General features: G+C 41.6%; 1 protein-coding gene across 1 annotated transcript in view; it reads right to left on the reverse strand.

Annotated features, from left to right (window-relative positions):
• Nucleotides 1–720: 720 nt before the first annotated feature.
• kdrl (kinase insert domain receptor like) overlaps nt 721–20,430 on the reverse strand; it is a 46,719-nt gene continuing 27,009 nt past the window's right edge. Inside the window, exons 19-30 of the mRNA XM_037076597.1 lie at nt 19,596–19,709; nt 19,297–19,385; nt 18,993–19,146; nt 18,167–18,264; nt 17,400–17,522; nt 16,683–16,794; nt 13,929–14,028; nt 11,407–11,512; nt 9,815–9,939; nt 7,810–7,888; nt 6,849–6,952; nt 721–2,828 (exon numbers count right to left, since the gene is read on the reverse strand). Coding sequence (XP_036932492.1) covers nt 2,645–2,828; nt 6,849–6,952; nt 7,810–7,888; nt 9,815–9,939; nt 11,407–11,512; nt 13,929–14,028; nt 16,683–16,794; nt 17,400–17,522; nt 18,167–18,264; nt 18,993–19,146; nt 19,297–19,385; nt 19,596–19,709 — 1,388 coding nt within the window. The 3' untranslated portion in view covers nt 721–2,644. The remainder of the gene's footprint in view (nt 2,829–6,848; nt 6,953–7,809; nt 7,889–9,814; nt 9,940–11,406; nt 11,513–13,928; nt 14,029–16,682; nt 16,795–17,399; nt 17,523–18,166; nt 18,265–18,992; nt 19,147–19,296; nt 19,386–19,595; nt 19,710–20,430) is intronic.

A 20,430-nucleotide genomic window follows, 5' to 3' on the forward strand; every position in this document is an offset into this window, starting at 1 on the left:
GTGAAGTAATGACACGATGATGTTTTTTATATTCAAACTAAAAGTCTGTGAGACTTATTGATAACCAACATATTATTTCTGATGAAGTTAAAAGTCCCTCTCTAATAAAAATAAACTTGTCTTCTTGTTCCTGCAGTCGACTGTTTTAGCTTCCCTGTGTTGAATGATGTGAGTTCAGAGTTTGACACTAGAGGCAGTTTTCTCTGTGCTCAGTGAAAAATCAGATTTTTTGGGGGGCGGGGCTACGAGCAGGATTTGTGACATCACAAATCAATCCCGGTCCAGTATTCAGCGTAGACAAGTGTGAAGTGGAAGCTTGACGCCTTTAGCGCACAAACACTGAGAATGAATCTTCACAGTGAAGCAGGAGACATCTCGAGTCGAACAGTTACGCAAAAATATCTGCATATTCAGATATTCTGGAACTTTTAATCAACGATGTAGAATGAATGTCATTTTAAGGATTTGAATGTGGTAAACATATATTTGTTTGTTTTGTATATTTTGTATGTCTTAATACATCTTTCAGTCAATGTTCACATCATAGCATGAGTCTAGCAGCTTTTGTGAGGCTGGATGATAAAAAAAAACCAAACTGTTTAATTAATTAAAATGACCGTAAACCCTTAAATATCAAGCTCATGGCGTATTAGGATCCATGGACATCGCCACACTCTCCTTACACAAGTATTTCATGCAAATATGAGTCAAGACCACAAGTAATGTATAAATATATAAATCTTTATTCATTTATTTACTTCATATGCTCAGTTAACAGTGTTGGGGAACATGACTTTCATCACACTAACCTCTAGGCACACTACAGGAAGAAAACAGATACATTTTGGAGGATGTGAGCCGCTGCAGGGTCTCATTACTCACACTGGTTCTGAGTGAAGAAATGCAGTTAAATTGAAAACACACTTCTCTTTTCAAAACCTCTCAGTGTCATTGTGAAAGCAGTAACTAAAGTTAAACTCAACACAGGAATGTAAGAAGTGAACATGATGATTGTTATGATGTTAGGATGGTATGAAATAATATGACAAATACTGCAAATGTTAATTTCCTACTATGTAGTTAAGAGTTAAATAAAAAAAAAAAAAACTTTTTGTAACTTGTGACCCTCAACACTGTTTCACAATAATATACCTTTTAGAATACACAAATTATACTTGATATAAAGTATCAGTGCATGATCACGTCCTCTCCGCATGAACAAAACAAACTGGTAACAAACAAAACAACAAAGTAAATCCACTTCATATACTTCAATACTGTTTTCTTTAGTGGTCGAAAAGCAAAAACTAGCTGCGTCTCTACAGGGTGCGTGTACGCAAACACGAGCGTGAACAAGGTCCGGTCAACAATACTTTAAAAGACAATAAAATGCTGTTCCAACGAGGAGATTTTGTACATGTTGACAAATAACACAACAGTGAACTGAAGCAGTCTGGTGCTAAGGTTTTTTTTTTTTTTTTGGAGCTTGCCCTGCAAGCTTTGCTCACACTTAGCACGAGACCAAGGAAACTTTATCCATGTACGTGTTTTCTGCAGGCGCACGTTCCCCTCAGCTTTACAGCAGCACAACACAGCATAAACATCTGGAGTGGAGTGAAATGTTTTGGGATGTATCAGGAAGACTGAGCTTGAAAATCCTTTGGTTACCTTTTTTTTTTTTTTCACATGAAACCGAACTGGATTACTAAGTAACAGTGTTTACAATCTAAATAAATACACAATTCATTTTTTAACTAGTGCTTTTTTGAATAAACTGTTCCTACGAAGACTTGTTCTCATCTCTTCTCACCTCATTTATACTTTGACCTGACAAACACGACTTTTTCACTAGCAGACTGGGGCAGGAGGAGGAAATCTACATGTTCAGTAACTCTACATTTAAATGCTCTCATGGTCGAGCTCTTGCTCTCAGCTCTACCCTGTTCCCTCCAATTACTTGCGATTTTTTTTTTTTCCACAACCCGGAGAGCTTCAAAAAACATCCACCACTTTAAAGGAGCGATGACGCCCCCAATAAGAGACTTTGACTTTGAAAATACGAATGTTTTGTTGCTTTGAGCAAAGCTTAATTTTGGCTGACCTTCCTATGAAGCTACATTACAAAAAAATATCTTCTCTGTAACCTTTTTTTCCACAAATTTCTTTCCAGTTTTTACTTTTTTAATAAAATAAATCATTACAAACTCAGCTATCGTCTCTTTTTCCTTCATCATCAAAGGTTGTAGTTTATTCAGATCTGTGGTAAAGTTGGAATCACGTGGTTTGTTTTCACAGTAGATGAAAGAAATACCTGAGCCTGTTTTCAGCTGTTAGATATATCACAGTGAACGTGGAACGAACCAGCAGCATTAATGTCAGCCTACGTCTGAAAACTGGAAAAGAATCAACAGTCTGCAGGTTTCCTTTCTGCTGCACAGCAGACGCCCTGGAAGTTGGCAGATGCAGAAGTTAACAGTCGAGCAGATTCATTTCAGAGCGTCCTTTTCTAAACACTTTCAGAGGGAATGTCACGTGTTTTCCTCTCAAACTTCACCACAGTCCAGAGATAAGAGCCAAAACAGAGGAGAACGACGCAAAAGGCTTCAAGGCTGCCGGTCAGATTCTCTCGGGGCGGAGCAGGAGGTTACACAGGAGGGGTGGAGTAGCGCACCACGTAGTTGTAGTCAGGCGGCGGGCTGTGACACTCAAGACCGGCGTCCAAGGCCGAGTCGTCCAAACTGAAGTCCAGAGAGGCGACCGGAGGGGGGAACTTCTCCTTCTCCGAGTCGCTCAGCACAGACTCTTTGCTCTTACTCACCGCCTTCATCCTGAAAACACACAAGAGATACACAATGAATAAAACAGGCAGATATCAGCTGCTGCAACTGAACTTTTCAAGACGTAAATCAAGTCGAGCAGGACGTAAAAATGAAGACGCAACAATGATTTATCCACATGCTGAAAAACAACCTAAAGCATGTCCATCAAACTAGCAACAGACAAGTTTTGTGCGTTCAAGTATCATAATGAACTAAATGTTGATTGCACAGTGTAATGGCTGCGGAGCAATGAAACCATCTGTGGTGAGACTGATTCTCTTTAAACTTTCACGACGCACGATGTCTGCCACCGGGCACAAAGAACAAAGGCACACCGCCGATCGAGTTTCGAATCTGTTCTCGCGTCTCCACCATCGACTCAGTGAATGAACAAACTCATGTTGTGTCGCGTGTTCTTGGGTTAGTTGCTGCTCAGAGGAAAACTGACAATGATCCAACAATAATACCACTTGGAAACACTAAGGAGGGAAAGTTGTCTGTTTCCACTTTAAAAGCAATTAGTTGATTAACCAAATTGTGGCTCTAAAGAAAATGAATTGGTCATTTTGATAATAATTTTTCAAAGTCTTTTGACTTTAAAGTGCTGAATATTCTCTGAAACATGGGGTTTTATTGCTTTTCTCAGTTTTGCATCAATGTGAAATGAATGTTCTTTGGATAGTTTGGATGAAGCATGACTGGAAATTATGACAGTTGTCGTTCACCATTTGTAATATTTTACAAAAGGAGCTCTAATATCTGTGAGTTCCAGCCTCTTTCATGAGCTTCTGTTCAATCAAGAATAGATTATCCAGTCACTAAAATACTCGAGGATCTGGATCTTTGGAGACATGCGACGTCTTAATATGAGCTTCAATAAAGAAAATGCTTCATGTTACACAGTTTCTTTTTCTTTATCTTTTTCATTATCAAAAAGATCTTAATAACAAAAGTCACTTGAATTAAAAACTAAGAAAATTAACTCGTTCTATTTTTGATCCTTTTTGTTTGTTTTTATTTATCTTTGGTGCCGTGTGTGACAGATTTGTGTTTGGTGATGTTTCTGTTAAAGGCTCTCTCGTTTGTTGTTACATGTGCGGAGTTATTTAGTTGTCTAACGTTTACGTTTGGCTTGTATTCAACTTTCCTCTTCTCGTCGACACAGTGTGATTTTAATGTTTATGTCCTGGACTTATTGTGTTTAAAAAGGACCCCAGCAAGATTAACAAATATTCCGAGGCAAGCTAATGGGGATACTATTGAATAATTAAGAAAATAAAGAGACGCAGCGATGTAAGTTGGCCACATTATCAGCCTTACATGATAAACAGACACTCCTAATTGCAAAAACAGACAACACATCAGCGCGGCGTGACGGGACGATCAGCTAACATCCTGACCGAGAGGTGACACAGAACCTCTTTTCTCTCAGCATGGAAACTGGAGCAGTAAACGGGTAAACAACTGTGCACAATATCAGGCCTTTTTCTTCAACATCTTGACTTGATCGCTCTCACAATAGAGGGCTGTTTTGATACTCTTTGACTTCAGAGAAGAAAAAAAAACACAAAAAAAAACATGCCAAGCCGCACAATCAGACAAAACTCTCCTCATTCAAATATGATGTAATCCATCATCCTGAGTGTTTTCTGCTTCACTTGATGCTCAGAATATGAGTAATTGCCTCTTATTGTCTTTGGAGGTTGCTATGGGTTTCCACAGCTCCTCTCTCGGGGGCCCAGGGGTCAGCGCCCAGCGGGGGTAAGTGACGCCGCTGTACTGGAATGTTGCCCCGATGACTAACTACCTGCTGAACTAGTCATCAAAAATAGTTCACAATAGTACAGTGTTGCTGTGCCAATGCCAAGCTGCAGGTACAATGGGCAATTAAGTGACAGGAAATAAAACGAGGTCAGCTTTAGATGTGAATACTAGCTTCTTTGTCTTGATGTGAGATGAACATCTTCGGGGGTTTAGACTGTTGGTTGCACAAAGACGGATTAACTTTTTGCAGTTTTGTTTAACCACAATCCACTCAATCATCGCTGAGGCAGCTTCATCCGCAAAGATCGTTCAATCAAAGTTGTGTTTCTGGTATAAAGGAGTCTGGTCAGGGGAGTGGTGAGGGCCAGCGGAGCAACAGGTGGACTTCAGAAAGACAAAAAGGAGAACGGCGCTACAGCTAAGAGGGGAGGCCATTGTAAACCCTTCTGAGTTCAAAGGTGGCAGTGACTGAGTGGTTGCCCAGCGAGGAAGTCCTCCCCTCAAAATGCACATCATTCTCCGCATGCCTGGGTCGACTCCTTCTTCCACACCGAGGCGCTGATGACATAAGCAGGCCTGCAGTGTTGTAAAACTGCCTGACGGTGTTTTTTTAATGTGACTGCAGATGAATTATTATCTTTTTAAATGCACAACTTCCACTCTGATGCAGCATGCAAACTGTAAAGTAACTAGTAAGCAAAGTACTCAAATAAACAGAGTTATTGATCGGCCAGATATCGGAGTGTCAGATATATCAGATTCTGTGCAGGTCATATTTACACACATGCTGCCTGCTTATCCCAACAGGATCTCCAGCCCAAACTGTAAGAAGGAAACTAAATAATCCATGTTTTTTAACCAAAATATGTGCATTCATTGCAGAAACAGGCCATTAAAACAGCTTACAGTGTGTTATTTTCTTTAGTTATTAAATGGTCAGTTAACGTCACAAATATTTAATTTGATTTAACTATCCAGTTAATTAAAGGTCTTGAGAAGGAAGATAATTGGAATTGGCTGAGGAAATTGCAGTTGGTGCATCTCTAAAATCTACTGGAGTAAAGTACAATATTTGCATCCAGAGTGAAACATTTGTAATTCAGTACAGTACTTGAGTAAATGTACTTAGTTACGTTCCATCCCTGCAGGCCTGTATCGAGTCTTGGTAGCTTTGATTTTAACTTTTGAGATCTAGAAGACGCTGTGAGTGGGTGTGGGTGTTTTTAGAAAAGTGAGTTTGATGAGCTGCGATTTAATTAAACTCCTTCACACAGTGTCATAAATCTGTTGTGTGTGTAGTATAAGTTATTCCTCCAGAAGTTGTTTACATGTTCCCTCTTCATAATTAGAGCTTTTTATATTGTTTTCACAAGTTTAAACTCTTTTGCTCTTAAGAAGAGATTCAGGAAAACATGTGGAAGGACGATTTACTTTACTGCTGTTCCTCCTTTAAATCCTTTTTAAGTGGAAACCACGGTACTTTGAAGGCAGCATTAATGGCTGCTACTGTGCAGGGAGCAGCAGAATAATACCACAAGGTTTAAAGTGTAATTACCAAGTTCAGAGGTTTGACCCTGTAAATTAACCCTGACACTGAGCTGCTGTAAACTTCATATGTAAGCCTTAAGTCACCTACAGAGGCCCTCATAAGAAAAAGATTTACAGAAATTTGAATCAGATTTGACTTTATCCTCGAATAACTCCTAAAGTGAGAACACATTGTCTCTGTGTTTGTCTCCTTTATGATCTTGCCCTCGCAGCATCTTTAAGTCATCAAAACAATCTGCACGAAAATTCAGAGTAGAGGACTTAATCCAAGGCCACTCATTTGAGGCTCCGTGTGTTTGTTACCTAGCGCTGCATTATGCCAGACAGCCATGACTCATACGTTAAATCCATCTGGGAGGTATCTCATTCAGGACTATTCAGTGAAAACAAAGAGGTTTTAGTGTGCGCTCCTAAAACAGCCAAACCTCAAGTGACGCAGCCGCTCTGCTTTTGTGCTCGGCCCTTCAGTTTGTCACCTTCAAGCGCTTTCCCTCCCTCTTCTCTTTTGTGTCGATGTCTGTACCTCATGGCTTCTCCAGACAAAAGGGGAAAACTGGCTGCTGACGTCTTATTTAAGGCAGAAGAAACGTGTCTGTGTGTGTGTGTACGACAGTAATAGTATCTACATTCCAGCACAGAGGGGAGGTTTCCAAGCAGGTATTTTGCAGCCTCTTCCTCTGTGATGTGCAGGGGTGCTGTGTGGTGCAGTGTACGTACGCCAGAGCCATGATGCTCAGAGGTCGGCCTGCCAACGATTCGAGGCGCTTCAGGGTCTCGATGTTGTCGGACGAGAGGCCCATCCCGCTGTCTGAGTGACCGCCCTGATGATGAAGATGATGGTGCAGAGACAGACAAAGACAAATAATGAATAACTACACACCAAATGTCATCTTTCCTTCTTATTGTTATCTGAGGTGAACAAATTACAAACATGTAAATGTATATAAATAAGTAAACTATCTCTAAGGAACCTTTCAGCACCAGACCTACATTAAACATATATATAAAAGAATTGAATAAAATGTATAATAAAAGCATTTGCCAGGTGGTTTATTGTGGGAAATGTTCACTTCTACATGATATTCGACTGCGTAGCGGTCAGAACATCTGTCAAAGATTAAAACCAATCTCTTCACTTTGGCCTTTATGTACTCATTATGTTTTAAGACCGTCTTAGTCTTTTCAGCACTGAAAGGATTCAGTAACAGAACTCCAAAAAGTTTGACGCTGTTCAGTCTTTGCAGGCAGCATCGTTACAGTGAAGAGAATCAAGATTATTAATGTTTTCCTGACTAAATGAGACGGAATAAAAAATAGCGTGTCACAGTGTTGAAGTCATGAATAATGTGGCCAAATGGTAGCTGTTACAAAAAAAATAAAATCGGGCCAAGTACAGAGCCCTGTGGGACTCAACATGACGAGACAGACGGGGAAGAATTAAAGCTAGCAAGAGTTCTAACTTTTTGACAGGTATTAGGACAGACTAATTTTAAGCAATTTCAAATAATGTTCTAACCTTTCGCGCAGTTCAATCGTGCCATTACAAATAAAGACATTCACGTTCCAGGCTGAAGTTTCTAGCTAAACGCCTGTCATTTAACTAATTGCCTGGCGGAGGATAAGTTAGAGTGCAGATTGTGTGTTTATTCCTGGTCGAGATCCAGAATAAATAACTCACCCCGTGGTTCTCATTTGTCCCGTTTTCCATGGTTACCTCGTCAAAGGTTTTCACACTAGCAGGACGGATCTTGATGTTCCTGGCAAGAAAATATTTCCAGGGTAAGTCTCGAATATACCCTCAACTGTTCTCTTTCTGTTTAGAGAATCATTTGATTACACACCGGAGCCAAGAGGCGAAAAGCTCGGCAACAAAACCGCAGGAACTTAATCACTTGAATCAACAATGTGCGGCATCTCTGACATTGTACTTTGAAAACACACCTTGTTTACTTTGCATTTCAACACACGGAGGCTAAAACGGCGGCTTAATTCAGCTTAAGGGGTAACTGTCATTACTGCTTTTCAACACCTCCTCAATAAACACACTTGGAGGACCTGTGAAAACCCAAGAGCTCAACAAATATTATTTTAAGTGCATATAAATCTTGAGGCTGGCTTTATGGTTTTTCGCTGAAATTCCTCCCAGGAGCTACAATACTGAAAGCTCTCTGTCCAGCAGGCTTCTGTGTGCACACTCCTTATCAAGTGTGAATCCGGCCTCTCATTGTCCTCAGGTCAGACGTAAATGTTCTCCTGGCTGAGTTTAGTCTGAGCGCTGCAGGAACACCAATTGTTTTGGATATTATTCAACGCAAAGAGGGAAAATAATTTAGCTATTTCCTTTGCAAAACAGACTCCGCGGTGTTTGCCTGAGGATAGGTTTACATGTCTTTAAGATAAGATTAGAATTTCTTAACAAGGTCGTAGCCAAGCTGGCAGCTGTCTGAGGCTGCACTTTGAGCTAAATGCTAACATCAGAATGATAACGAGCGCGGAACGTCAGTGCTCACATGCTGAAATAGTTACCATCTTATCTGATGAAAATATTGTTAGTTTTGCAGCTATTTGGTCAAAAATCTAAACACTAGACAGATTTTAATCTCGACCGGATGATGTTTCACGTCAACACATCCAATAGTTGTTGAGACATTTCACTAAAAACCACAAACGCCAATCGTTTCTGGCGGCCGCAAGATGTACTGAGGATATATCTGATCACTCAGACCACATTCAGAGGCTTTCTGTGTCAGTCAGTGACCACAATCTTGCAGAAGTGTGTTCACACATGTGTGACGGGCCACACTGAAGGACCGTCTACTCGACCGATGTGCTCCTCCAAACAGCAAGAAGCCACAACAACAGGCAGAATGGATTACACGCCGTCTGAATTTTATTTGCTCCACTGTAATGCAAACTAGGTGTCTCAGGTCTCTCTGCAAATGTTAGCAGCAGATGTTTGTGAACACAGCGTCTGTTTCAACTGACCCCCTCCCCCCCCCAGGCCCCCTCAACAAATCCTGCAATTTTAAGAGTTGTTGAGTAAGGAAATTAAGCAAGTTTGTTCTTTTCTCGTAAAAAAAAAGCATCAGTTTGTTGCAGCGTGGCTGTACCAGCCTGTCTGCTTCCATGTCTAAAGTGCAGCAGTTAGAACACACTGATTTAAACCTTTTTTTACTAATACAGTAAACAGCAACTGGTACAGCAAACTTCTTTGTCTCCCATGAAGAAATACTCCAGACTAACTTAAAGAAACTGCTCAAATCTGTGAGTTAAGTTTGGTTAAACCTCATAAACTTTGTGAAACACTAGTTAAGACCCCGTGAAATCCGGTTATGGTTGTACATGAAATTATAGCTCTCTCCTTGTTGAAACACTTGTGTCAGTTTGTCCCGGTGATGTACGTGTTTATTTGGATATAGAGACGGGAAGGGAGATCCGCTCGTAAGTCCACACTCGCATGTCAATGCCAGGCGTGAACTGATGTGGCTTAGAGCTGTCTACTTGAGATCAGACCACTCAAGACGAATGTGGTCTGTGGTCATTAAACCTGTGGTTCTCAAACTGTTTTCTGGCATGCTCGCCTTCAAAAGCGGAAAAAGTCTCCCCATTCTATATATTTTGTATCAATCATTCACAATAATAGGGGAAGCAACTAGGTGGAAAAGCGGTGTCGATGTTCTCACCAGGTGCTCCCTGAGTCGCGGTGTGAAGCGGGTCGAGTGGTCGTCTCCTCTGACAGCACGCTGTTGGACGGGTCTCCCACCTTGGCCAGCAGGGCTGTGTTGATGGGTATGTAGTGCTTCCCCTCCTAAATCCACCGAACAGAGACAGAACACATCAGCCTTTTTACAGCCATGATGCAAAATTACAAAGAGGCCGAAGTAGGTCGAAGCTGTGTGCATGCTGTACAAACACACATCCACAGGTCGTGGCGGGCAGCCAAAGAAACTACGGTCATACCTAATAAATCCCACACAATGTTCTTAAAGTTGATGGAGGCGGCAGCGACTGTGACCGGCCTTCCTGAACTGTAACAATAGCTTTATTAATAAGAGTCAAATCGCTCCATCGTTCTCTCTGTGCAGTCTGAACTGTTTTTCATGAAGATAATCTTTTGCAGACTCATTTGTATTGCAACATGATGTAGTTTCCATGTGATGTGATGTGATGTGGGGCTTTGCCTTTATCTCTTATTACTTCGCTGGACAATCTACAGTCCTGTGTGGTGTTATATGATTTCTTTTCTTTGTCTGCAGTAATGTACAGTCTGGAGATAAAGCCTGTTCTCTTCTGTGGAAACATGACTGTGGGTATCTTGTAGATCCAGATGACTGAGAGGGATCCGTTCTTGTTAGGGTTTTGGACAGTGTCCTGATGTCAGTAGTAGTGTCAGACCTTCTCCAGTTTCCATCCTTCATCGTCAAAAATGTCATTAAGTGAGACTGTATTTGATCAACCTCTACGGAGGTGGTGCTTCAAATACGTTGTGCGTATACATTTTAATGGGGAGGTCACCTGGATGCATGACTCACCCATCGGACACAGAATCAGATTTCATTTATGACACCAGTTCTGAGATCCAGATTCTGTTCAAGACATATTCACACACGAACCCAGCCTGAAGCGATTCGGCTGAATATGACTTGGACAAAGCCAGACTCAGGTCTCACAGACCTCTAACAAATCAGAGTGTCTGCTGTGTATTGTCCTTATATAAGATCAGATCCTTTCAGTTTAACATGATTGCATAATATTCCCTTGGTGCACATTTTCTGGCCTGATTAGAACAAACTGCAGTTAACCTTTCTGACAGCCTCATAAAACCCGACAATGTTTTGTTGCATCACACTAACAATTACATTGCTTTTCCATGTGTTTTGAAGTGTGGTTCCTCTGACAGGAGTGATTGTGCCATTTCAAAGAGATCCAAGTGTTTGTGTTGAGTGTTATTTCCCCTCTCAGTTACTCCAAGCACCCCCTCCCTCCTGCTCTGAAACGCCTGTAAGCTGCAGGACTCAGATCAACGACGCTGCTTCCTGAGTATTTGCCTTGTTTGTGACTCACTCTGCAGAGCTAGTGACCTGAAGCATGCAGGGATTTAAGCTTGAAATATAAATTGTTTGTTTCATTTGTCAGTCACTGTTTGAAGGATCACTTTTAGTTTTAGTCGAGAGCTCAACAACTTCGTTCCTGCTGCTTTCGAAACAATCCCGTCACACATTTCAGCCTGAACTCCATCATGTAGAGTTGAACCAGTCCTTGTTTTCTATCATACCTGTTGCACACTGGCCTGAAGCAGATCTCCCAGCCTCTCCACCAGCTCAGTGAAGGTCGGTCGCTCCAGTGGCTCCCCCTGCCAGCAGTCCAACATGGTCTGATATCTAAGGGCAAAAAATAGATGTCTATGCATTTGCCTGATGGTCCGCAGTTCAACAAGACTGCGTCGCAATTATCACTTCAAATTGACAGTTGTTTGATGGGATGATGATGCAAGAGAAAGATTACAATAAAAGATTGGAACGTGAATACACTTGGTACAGCCCCACTCCTAACGCTGTGGTTGATGTATTATAAACTGTGACTAAGCACCTTTATGAGGATAATAAAGTATTCTTAGTGCCGATAGTCCTTTGTCTTTTCACCTTTGATACAGAAACCTCTGCGCATTGACCTCCCACATCTGGTCTGACTCTAACTCGACTGTCATCTCGAACATTCGTCCTGCTTTCTATTTCCAGGTGATCCCGAGCCTCTGTGGTTATATCTGATTCTCTCTCGGATTTTGGGTGTGAAGAGCACGCAGCCTCGCTCAGGTCGCTGACAAGCTGTCAGCATCTCGGTCCGTGTGGGAAGACTCAGAGCCTTTGAGAGAGTTTCCATCATACAGGCCTGTCTCATTTTGTGAAGGAATTCAGAAACTGAGCACCACGGCTGCTGTTTAAGTTACGTTCACGGCATGTCACTGATTGGCAGTAGACGGTGATGGATCCCTGTTCTGTTACCACTTTCCCCTATAGATATCTTAAGTTTAATGTACATAGATCTATCTTGACTCCCTTTTGGCAACATATTTAGTCAATGAGGACTGTTGCTGCTGTATTGAGCCCACTTCCTCTCCGCCTCTCTGGCCCTCAGTACTGTTAGGCCCAGACTGAAAGAAGCCAAGTGTCTGTGATTCCCACGTTAATGAACATATCGTCCAGGTGGTAACCCTCCTATTGGTGACAGGATGTGGAGAGCATGATCACTGCCTTTATGCATATCATTGTGTATGAGTTCAAGATTTAAACCACATTTCCTGCCAGAATAAATAGCCTGCCCCACATGTTTTGGGTCTTTTGGGAGCGTGGTGTGTCTGGGGGGGGGCTATTCCGTAGAACTGAGCAACTCTGTCCGGTTGGGCAAGTGTGGTAGGATGGGAAGTAAGCATCCTATTTATTGTCCTCCCACTCTCCGAGCAGCATCCGCCAAATTCCTCTGCAATGCATCAGGACGGGGGATCTTATTAACAGACAACATTCCTGATGAATCAGTGCTGCGGCGGCACAAATTAATTGCTCAACACTGCCCGAAACCTCATGTGCTTTTCATCATTCATATATTACGAGGTCAAGGTGTCAAAACCTGGGCTTACAGACACATGTGATCAACTGCAGACCTCTGCAGGGGATCTCCCCACCGACTCTGAGTGCATTACTGTGAATCCCATTTAAACTGATATCAGCAGGTTTTATCTTAGTTTTAAATGAGCGGCAGGCCTCACAGTCCTACAGCCGCGCAAAATATATAATCTGGCAGCGTCTGTTTTTGCCAGCGCACCGCCTGAACCGAGATGGAAAGTAGGAGAGATTCTTGGCACCAGCAGGTCTGCGTCTACAGACCCTCCGTTCATGACTAAAAACTACAGTCTGGGTTAGATTTTATGTATCATTTCCAATCAGCGTCTCCTCTGCAGAGCGGATGAATTCATTCAGTTAGCTCGACTTGGCACGAGCTGTTGGACCTTTTGATATCACATCATTATTAAGGAGAAGTGCAGCGTTATGCTTTCAAAACAAATAAGATTTGTGACCTTTGTGAGTCGCTTTAAAATGAAAACCAGACACAACGTATGCATGCACACATGTTGGAGTGAGCCCATGAGTGCTGGATCTGGATCAGCTGCACATTGTTATTCCTGTTACAAAAGCTAGCTGCATCACTGACTGACTGACAGCACTGATACCAAAGAAGAGGACTCTCTGTTCTCCCACAGATATTTATGTCCATCACCTTCCACTAGAACCCCACTCAACAACAACAAAAAAAAAGCTCTCCAGTCTCTGGCTCTTGTCAGTGGGGTAACTTGGACTCCAGACATCACTTTTAATCGTGGTGCTCAGTTACATCTGCAGCACTGTCAGTCCCAAAATGCCTCAGAGCTTCAAGCTCGCCGCTGCACAGCTAATCAGTAGCTAATGTTTCCTCGGAGCAGGATTACCCATGATTCTTATCAGGCACCCCTGACCTGCTGGTGCAACCGCAAAGAGGGAGAAAGACACAATGTCTCCTTTTAGTCGTCTGCCGACATGGGAGCTTTTACTCGCTGCCTTTATTTTGTGAGGGAGAACATACAGCTGAGGATGTGGAAAACAAGACTTCTGTAGCTCCATGGAAGATTTAAAAAAAAAAAAAATGATAGTCAGGGCAGTAATGAGCTCACTGAGTCAACTCACCGTCTCTGTTCTCTTGAGATGGACAGCATGCAGATATTCTAAATTTGTGGTGTTCTGAAACAAAGTTAAAGGGAATGCTCACATTTCAGAGGAAGAGTATTCTGGTGCTCTCATCCTGGTCCCCTCTTTCAGCCTGCAGCAAAACTCTTCGTCAATTTGGACACCAGGGTACGGGGAGGCGCCTGAGAGAGGAGGGAGGGGAAGAGGTTCATTACAGAGTTAACTGCTGTGCACAAAAAACATTACTTTACACTACTATATACATGATAACATAATAAAATCCAAATGTAGGAATATTGTCAAGAAAGTTAAGTGCTCAGCTGAGTCATTACTGTGGTATTTTGTGGTATTTTAAAGGCTCCAGTAAATCCTGAGGGCGTCATTGATCATAAAGCTGGTCTCTTCTCCATAATGCTCATTTTTTAATTGCGTATTACGTGTTGAAAAAAATCTCCCATTATTCAAAACATTAAAATGATCAACAGCCTCTCAGTGACTGACTGACACGTTGAGGTTTTAAAGGATTATTCTGCCTAATGCGCGGTTACAAAGACAACACCTGCCCGGGCTCTGTTGCATTCTCGATTCCCTGCTGGGAACATTAAACTCTGTTTGCTGGTGAGTGTGAGCAGCTTTCCAACTCCAATAATCTACAACATCTCGCAGATTTGTTTACGAGCTCTTGCAGACTGCCGAACAGCTGCTGCATACATACATGTTTACCCATCAAACTGCTAGAAAAATAAAATATGACCCAGTTTTTATTAGATTTGGTTGGATTATGTAACTATGGTCCCCATGTGACAAACAGTAAATGTGAGATGTTGTTATATTTGGATTGCCAAGTCATGAACCTGCCAAATGTATCACTCACCAAACAAAACCACGGCTAATTTTATTTGCTTATGAGCCGTAATGTTGGTAATAAAATTTAAATTTGGAGCCAAAGCCTCCTTCATGTTGGCCTGCTGTGAAAACATACAGTCACACACTGAATGACTCGTATCCAATTACTTTTTCTGTTGGTTTTGGAAAATAAAGCCAATTCATTTTTATTAACACAATTTCCAGGAGTCATTAAATTATATTTTTATTTGCTTTCATCCCCCACGGACAATATAAAATATCATATTTATGGCAACATAAATTTAAATGGAAACCAGGGATTCAGCTGCTTCTGCTTGAAGCAGAAGTGAAAAACATAATATGTGAAGACATTTGTCTTTAAATCCAAACTATCTCTGTTCACGTGTTACGTATTTGTAGTTGCAGCTGATGGGACTCTATTAACATACCTGCAGCTGTCGATATAGACGGATTAATTTGGATTTTCACATTCTTAAAAGTACTTTTTCTGTGCCGAGGTGACGGCCATGTTGGTGAGGGTGATGCATGTTGAGCGAGACGATGTAGCTCACTGAGAAGTAGATGATATTTTAAAATCTCTTATTACAAACTATTGACAAACATCATACGTGTCATTTACAGCACAACAATCGACTTCACCTCTCTATTGGATTGGTACTTGATTGTGCAAAGTTCAGGCATCAGAATAGGTATGAGTCAGGAAAAATGATATTCAAACATCTCAAACTGATAATGTTGAACAGCTTGTATGAAAAGCAGCACACAGGCCTGATTCAACACATTACTAACAAGGTTTTGGATACTGGCACAGTTTTGTTTCACAGACCAATCTGAAAAAAAAAACAAAAAACACGCTGGTTTTACTCTGAAACGTTTGACCTAGAAACACAATGAGGTTGGGCTTCTTTGCCATGCTTCTTGCTCATTTTGTATCCTTGTTTCCTGATTTATTTTTCTGAGGCCCCACTAACACTACCCAGATGTGTAAGTGTTTCTTTAACGGAAAATGTGGTGAGAATGTGTCAAGAGGAGTGAAGAAGAGGGAGAAAGAGAACAAGAGGGAAGAACAAAAGGCAAAGTGTCATAATGACGTCAGTGTGCTTTACATTCAAAAGAATATACAATTTGACACACTTTAATTTTAACTGCCGTGGGTGTCGACACAACATGGCAGCGATTCAACAGCAGCACAGTCAAAAAGTACGGAGCAGCAATACATCCAGCTCTGCTTTTTTACACCTACTCTTATGTTTCGCCTGCTTCCCATGGTGACATTTAACATACAATATTTCACGTTGAGCCTCGCTATAGAAACGTGTGGCGAGCTCGGTGCCACGGTGCACAGGCAATCATGGGCCGACACACAATGCCGCCTTAAAGGCTGCGGTGGTTTCACAGCAGGGAGACACTTTTACACTGCTTGGTTACAGTGAGTTTGTGTTGCCAGCTGGGACAAAACGAAAAACTTAAATAGGAGGTGTTCTCTCGTTTTAATGTCCCATGCCTGTGCTAAAAACCCTCTAGTTTTACTCACACTTTGTTTTTTTGCACGAGCGGTCTGAAAATAGTTCTCTCAGTCTAACAATACAAGCCCAGGCTCTTTGTCCCAAAGGCACAATTTCACAGTGGAAGAAGACAGTTATTACCCAGTGCATCTGGTGAGGCTATACAGCCGAGGGGCACCGAGTGGGTCCACCAAGCTCTCACTTGAATGTCTCTGATAACTAGGGCTGGCTGTCATGGCCTTAAAGTAATATTGCAGTGATTTTAGGCTGTGTCCCAAAACATGATATTTGAAAAATTTCCTTAAAAGCACTTCATCATAAATGCTAGATGTGGGTGACAAAATCAAATATCACTTCTTGACCAAGTTTTCACAAAAGGTTGATAAAGCTTGCATGCTCCTATGCATGTTCAACAGGATGAACTATAAAGCCAGAAGCGGTCGATGCTCAGCGATTACACTCACCCAGAGAGAAGATCTCCCACATGAGGACACCGAAGGACCAAACGTCGCTCTGAGTCGTGTAGATTTTGTCAAAAATGGCCTCGGGTGCCATCCACTTGAGCGGCAGTCTAGCCTGAGCAGGTGTAGAGATACAAAAACCCATTTGTATTGCACTTGAGAACAAATCTACGGTGCTTGTACATAACTTGAGTATTTTTCAATTTAGGCAACGTCATAATTCTCAGCTGATGACACTATAGAATATTATTGATTGTCACAACATTAAACATCTACAGCAGTAGAAGTGCAACATATACATTAATGCAAAATATAAAGATAATATTAAAACCCTGACTGGGAACATATTACTGCACAATGAGTAATTTTACTTTTCATACTTTAGCCTCAGTGAGGATTTGAACACAGGACTTTTACTTGTTACAGACTATTTCACCAGCAGTAATATGACTGCTAGTTCTACTACAAGAGTCTCAGCACCACCGCTGCCTAACTCCATTTATCTAGTATTCAACCCAACACAATAATCTCCATTATTTTTTGTAACATTCCCAAGAACTGCCAAATTGATTTAGTCCTCCATTTTTTATCTGCCAAGTCAGTGGCAGCTTCCTGTTTTGCATGTTTTAAATCAATGAAAGTGATTTGGAGCATGATTTCCCTTGAAGACAGTAAAAACCACACAGCTGGAAAATAAATTCTAGACTTTAATTAACTCACATCTCCTTTGCGCACATAATCCGGGTCTTTGTAGATGTCTCTGGCCAGTCCAAAATCACAGATCTTCACAACATTATTCTCAGAGAGGAGGATGTTTCGTGCGGCTAAATCACGATGGATGCACTGATGAAAGAAAGGGAAGAAACAAAATCCCATTCAATGGCGACATTTGGACGTGTACGTTTTCTGCATGTAATTGACTTCACAATGTTTCTCTGCTGGCAGAGCAACACATGGTCAAGTCATCAGTGATATTACAATAGGAGATGATGTGTTCCATATCCAGGCTAAGAAACGGTCTGTAGCAGGTTATTTAAAAACAATGGCTTTATTCTCTAATCAGTCCCATCCGGCCTCAACAAAATTATGAATGACTTGGAAAAAAAAATGAATGAATTCCAAATTTCAAAAAAACAAACACTGGAGTAACAGGGACAAACAATTTGATGGTTGAGTAAAGAACAGTGGTTCACACTTAAATAAAAGAAGCCAAATCTTTTAAGTTGTCGTCTGCCACATATTTTTTTTCACTTACAGTACAGAAAACTTCATGCATGAGATTTATGCACGGCAACTTCAAAAAGATTTGACTCCTCCTTTTGCGTGTAAATCAGTTTTCTGCTTTAAACATACCAGTTAAACGAGGCTGAACATTACGATCCTTCACTATATGAGCAAAATGTGTCCAAATCTAAATCAAAATAACATGGTCTTTAAATAAAAAACAGAACAATCCCAACATAAATCAGGAAGAAAAAATTAAGTACCTTGCGTGAGGCCAAGAACTCCATGCCTTTTGCAACTTGGAAACTGTAGCAAATTAAATCTTCCAGTGTCAGGACTCTCTTATATAAATCCTCCGATTCTGTGGAACAAAAGAACATAAAGCTTTCCCAGTTAGACTTATTCTTCAAATTAGATGTATGTGGCCATTAAATCTAGAACAATAATCCTCCTCATCTTGCTTTTAAATGCAGTCAGCACCTGTAAGATGAAACACATGAGATGAAAGAGCAGTGATTCTCAGGAGGGAACCTGTAAATGTAAAGCCCCGGACTAAAACACGCCATCTTAACAACCCATCCTGTCCCGTGCATGTTTCCTCCTACACGCTTACTGTCTTTAAAACATCCTTTACAGACGAGAGATAAAAACAAATCACAATTCCTTCTATTTGTCAGGTGAAACGTGTGGTTAAGGGGCCGAGCGTGCAGGTCGGGGGTCTGACAAGAGGGACTTCCGCTGGCCCACCTGAGTAAACAGCTAATCAAACCAGAAATAACATGTCAGAAACAACATGGCCGACGTGCCGTGCCTGCGTATAAGCAACACTCAGGTCAGGACAGGAAATAAACAGACGCCTCCCCAGACTCAGTGGGGTGACAGTGGCTCCTGCTGCACTGATTGTACTGCTGAACAGGAGGAGGAAACGTCCCATCAGACTCAGGCTAGAAAACAATCTGAGGGGGAGCTTTGGTTCCCGGGCAGGAGGGGTGGAGCAGAGGTGGGGCGTTGGGGTGGGGGTGGGGGGCAGCAGGAGGGACAAACAGGCAGGGGGGCTTTGAAAGGAAGCAAGACGTGCTTGGCCTTTACCTTCTTCCTCTTCCTCTGAGTCGCAGTAGCTCTTATCTTCGATGAAGCCGGAGCTGGCTGAGCTTCCGGTGCTGGCTACGCTCTCCAGGCGGCGCTTCATCAGCTCGCTCAGCTCGCAGCCCGATCCCGATGACACCACCTTACCGTCCTGGCTCTACATATATCATGTTTAAAGAGATGGGGTTGAATGTTACTGCTGACATGCACAGGACTTTCCTTTAAGGTTGTCAAAAACAGCCACACTGCTGACAAACTCGTAGAGAGTGATGAGAAAGCAGCGGCGCCAGAAAGTCTTGTGCCTCACCTTGTAGACAATGAAGTCGTCTCTCTTGCCTCTCAAGTAGTTGGACAAGTTGCCATATTTGCAAAACTCCACTATCATCATCAATGGGCCTGTTGAGATGGTATATTTCTTATTATTCCTCTGGCATGTGATAAGTCACAATATTGAAAAACCAGAAAGATAGACATTTTACTCTCACAGCGAGCAGTAATTTAATGTCTTTTAATGTCTTTTCTTGTATATTGTACATTATATGTTCTACACCCAAAAATCAAAACAGTTAGATTACATTTTGTTACTGCCTCAGTAACAACGCTCACCTCCAGGCTTCGTGCAGGCTCCCAGCAGATTGACCACGTTCAGGTGATGGCCGATGTGGATCAGGATCTTTAACTCCGACATCAGAGCTTTCCGCTCATTGGACGTAGCGCCTCCTGTAATCATGTCAATCAGCATTGGTTTGTATATTGTTAAACATCCACAATAAAATCATTAACATTTTCATACTCAATCAGATTCAGAATTTAAGAACTTTTATTTTGTTTCAAGATCATTCCAGTGATGTTACGATCATGTACACATGGAATCCAAACAAAGGAACAGACAAAACTTTCTTAGTTGAAATCTGTAAAAAGTTTGTTTAAGTTACCAACTATCAAATGTTATACATCTCAAATATATGACTTTTTTATCTGTTCAAAAATCTGTTCATATAAAATCTGATGTGATGATTTTTACATTTCAAAACAAAATTTCTGGTTCGGTCTGAGAGAGAAAGCAGGAAAAAGCCTGAACCCTTGTGGCTGGATTACTGAGGAATTTCATTTTGCCAGTTCATTAAACATGATGGAAAAACATTAAATATTGCTTTGGCGATAAGAAGCAGTGTTTGATGGAGGAAATCCTTAAAATGAAATGCCAACAAAATTAGAGAACTAAACAGGAGGTGCTCACATTACATACCAGGTCCTCACCTTGAATCAAGAAACAAAATCAAAATTTAGAGGTTGTTTTATTGTTGCAGCTTCGACCGACCAGATATTTATGAGCTAGAAGCTGAAGCAGCCGGGGAGTCTCGCGCTAAACCATGGTCAATTTGAGGAGACCTGCTGCTTTCCATTAAGTTTGACCTACGACTAACAACGGACTCAGAGC

Source organism: Acanthopagrus latus, chromosome 18, assembly GCF_904848185.1.
Source record: "Acanthopagrus latus isolate v.2019 chromosome 18, fAcaLat1.1, whole genome shotgun sequence".
Lineage (NCBI taxonomy): Eukaryota > Metazoa > Chordata > Actinopteri > Spariformes > Sparidae > Acanthopagrus > Acanthopagrus latus.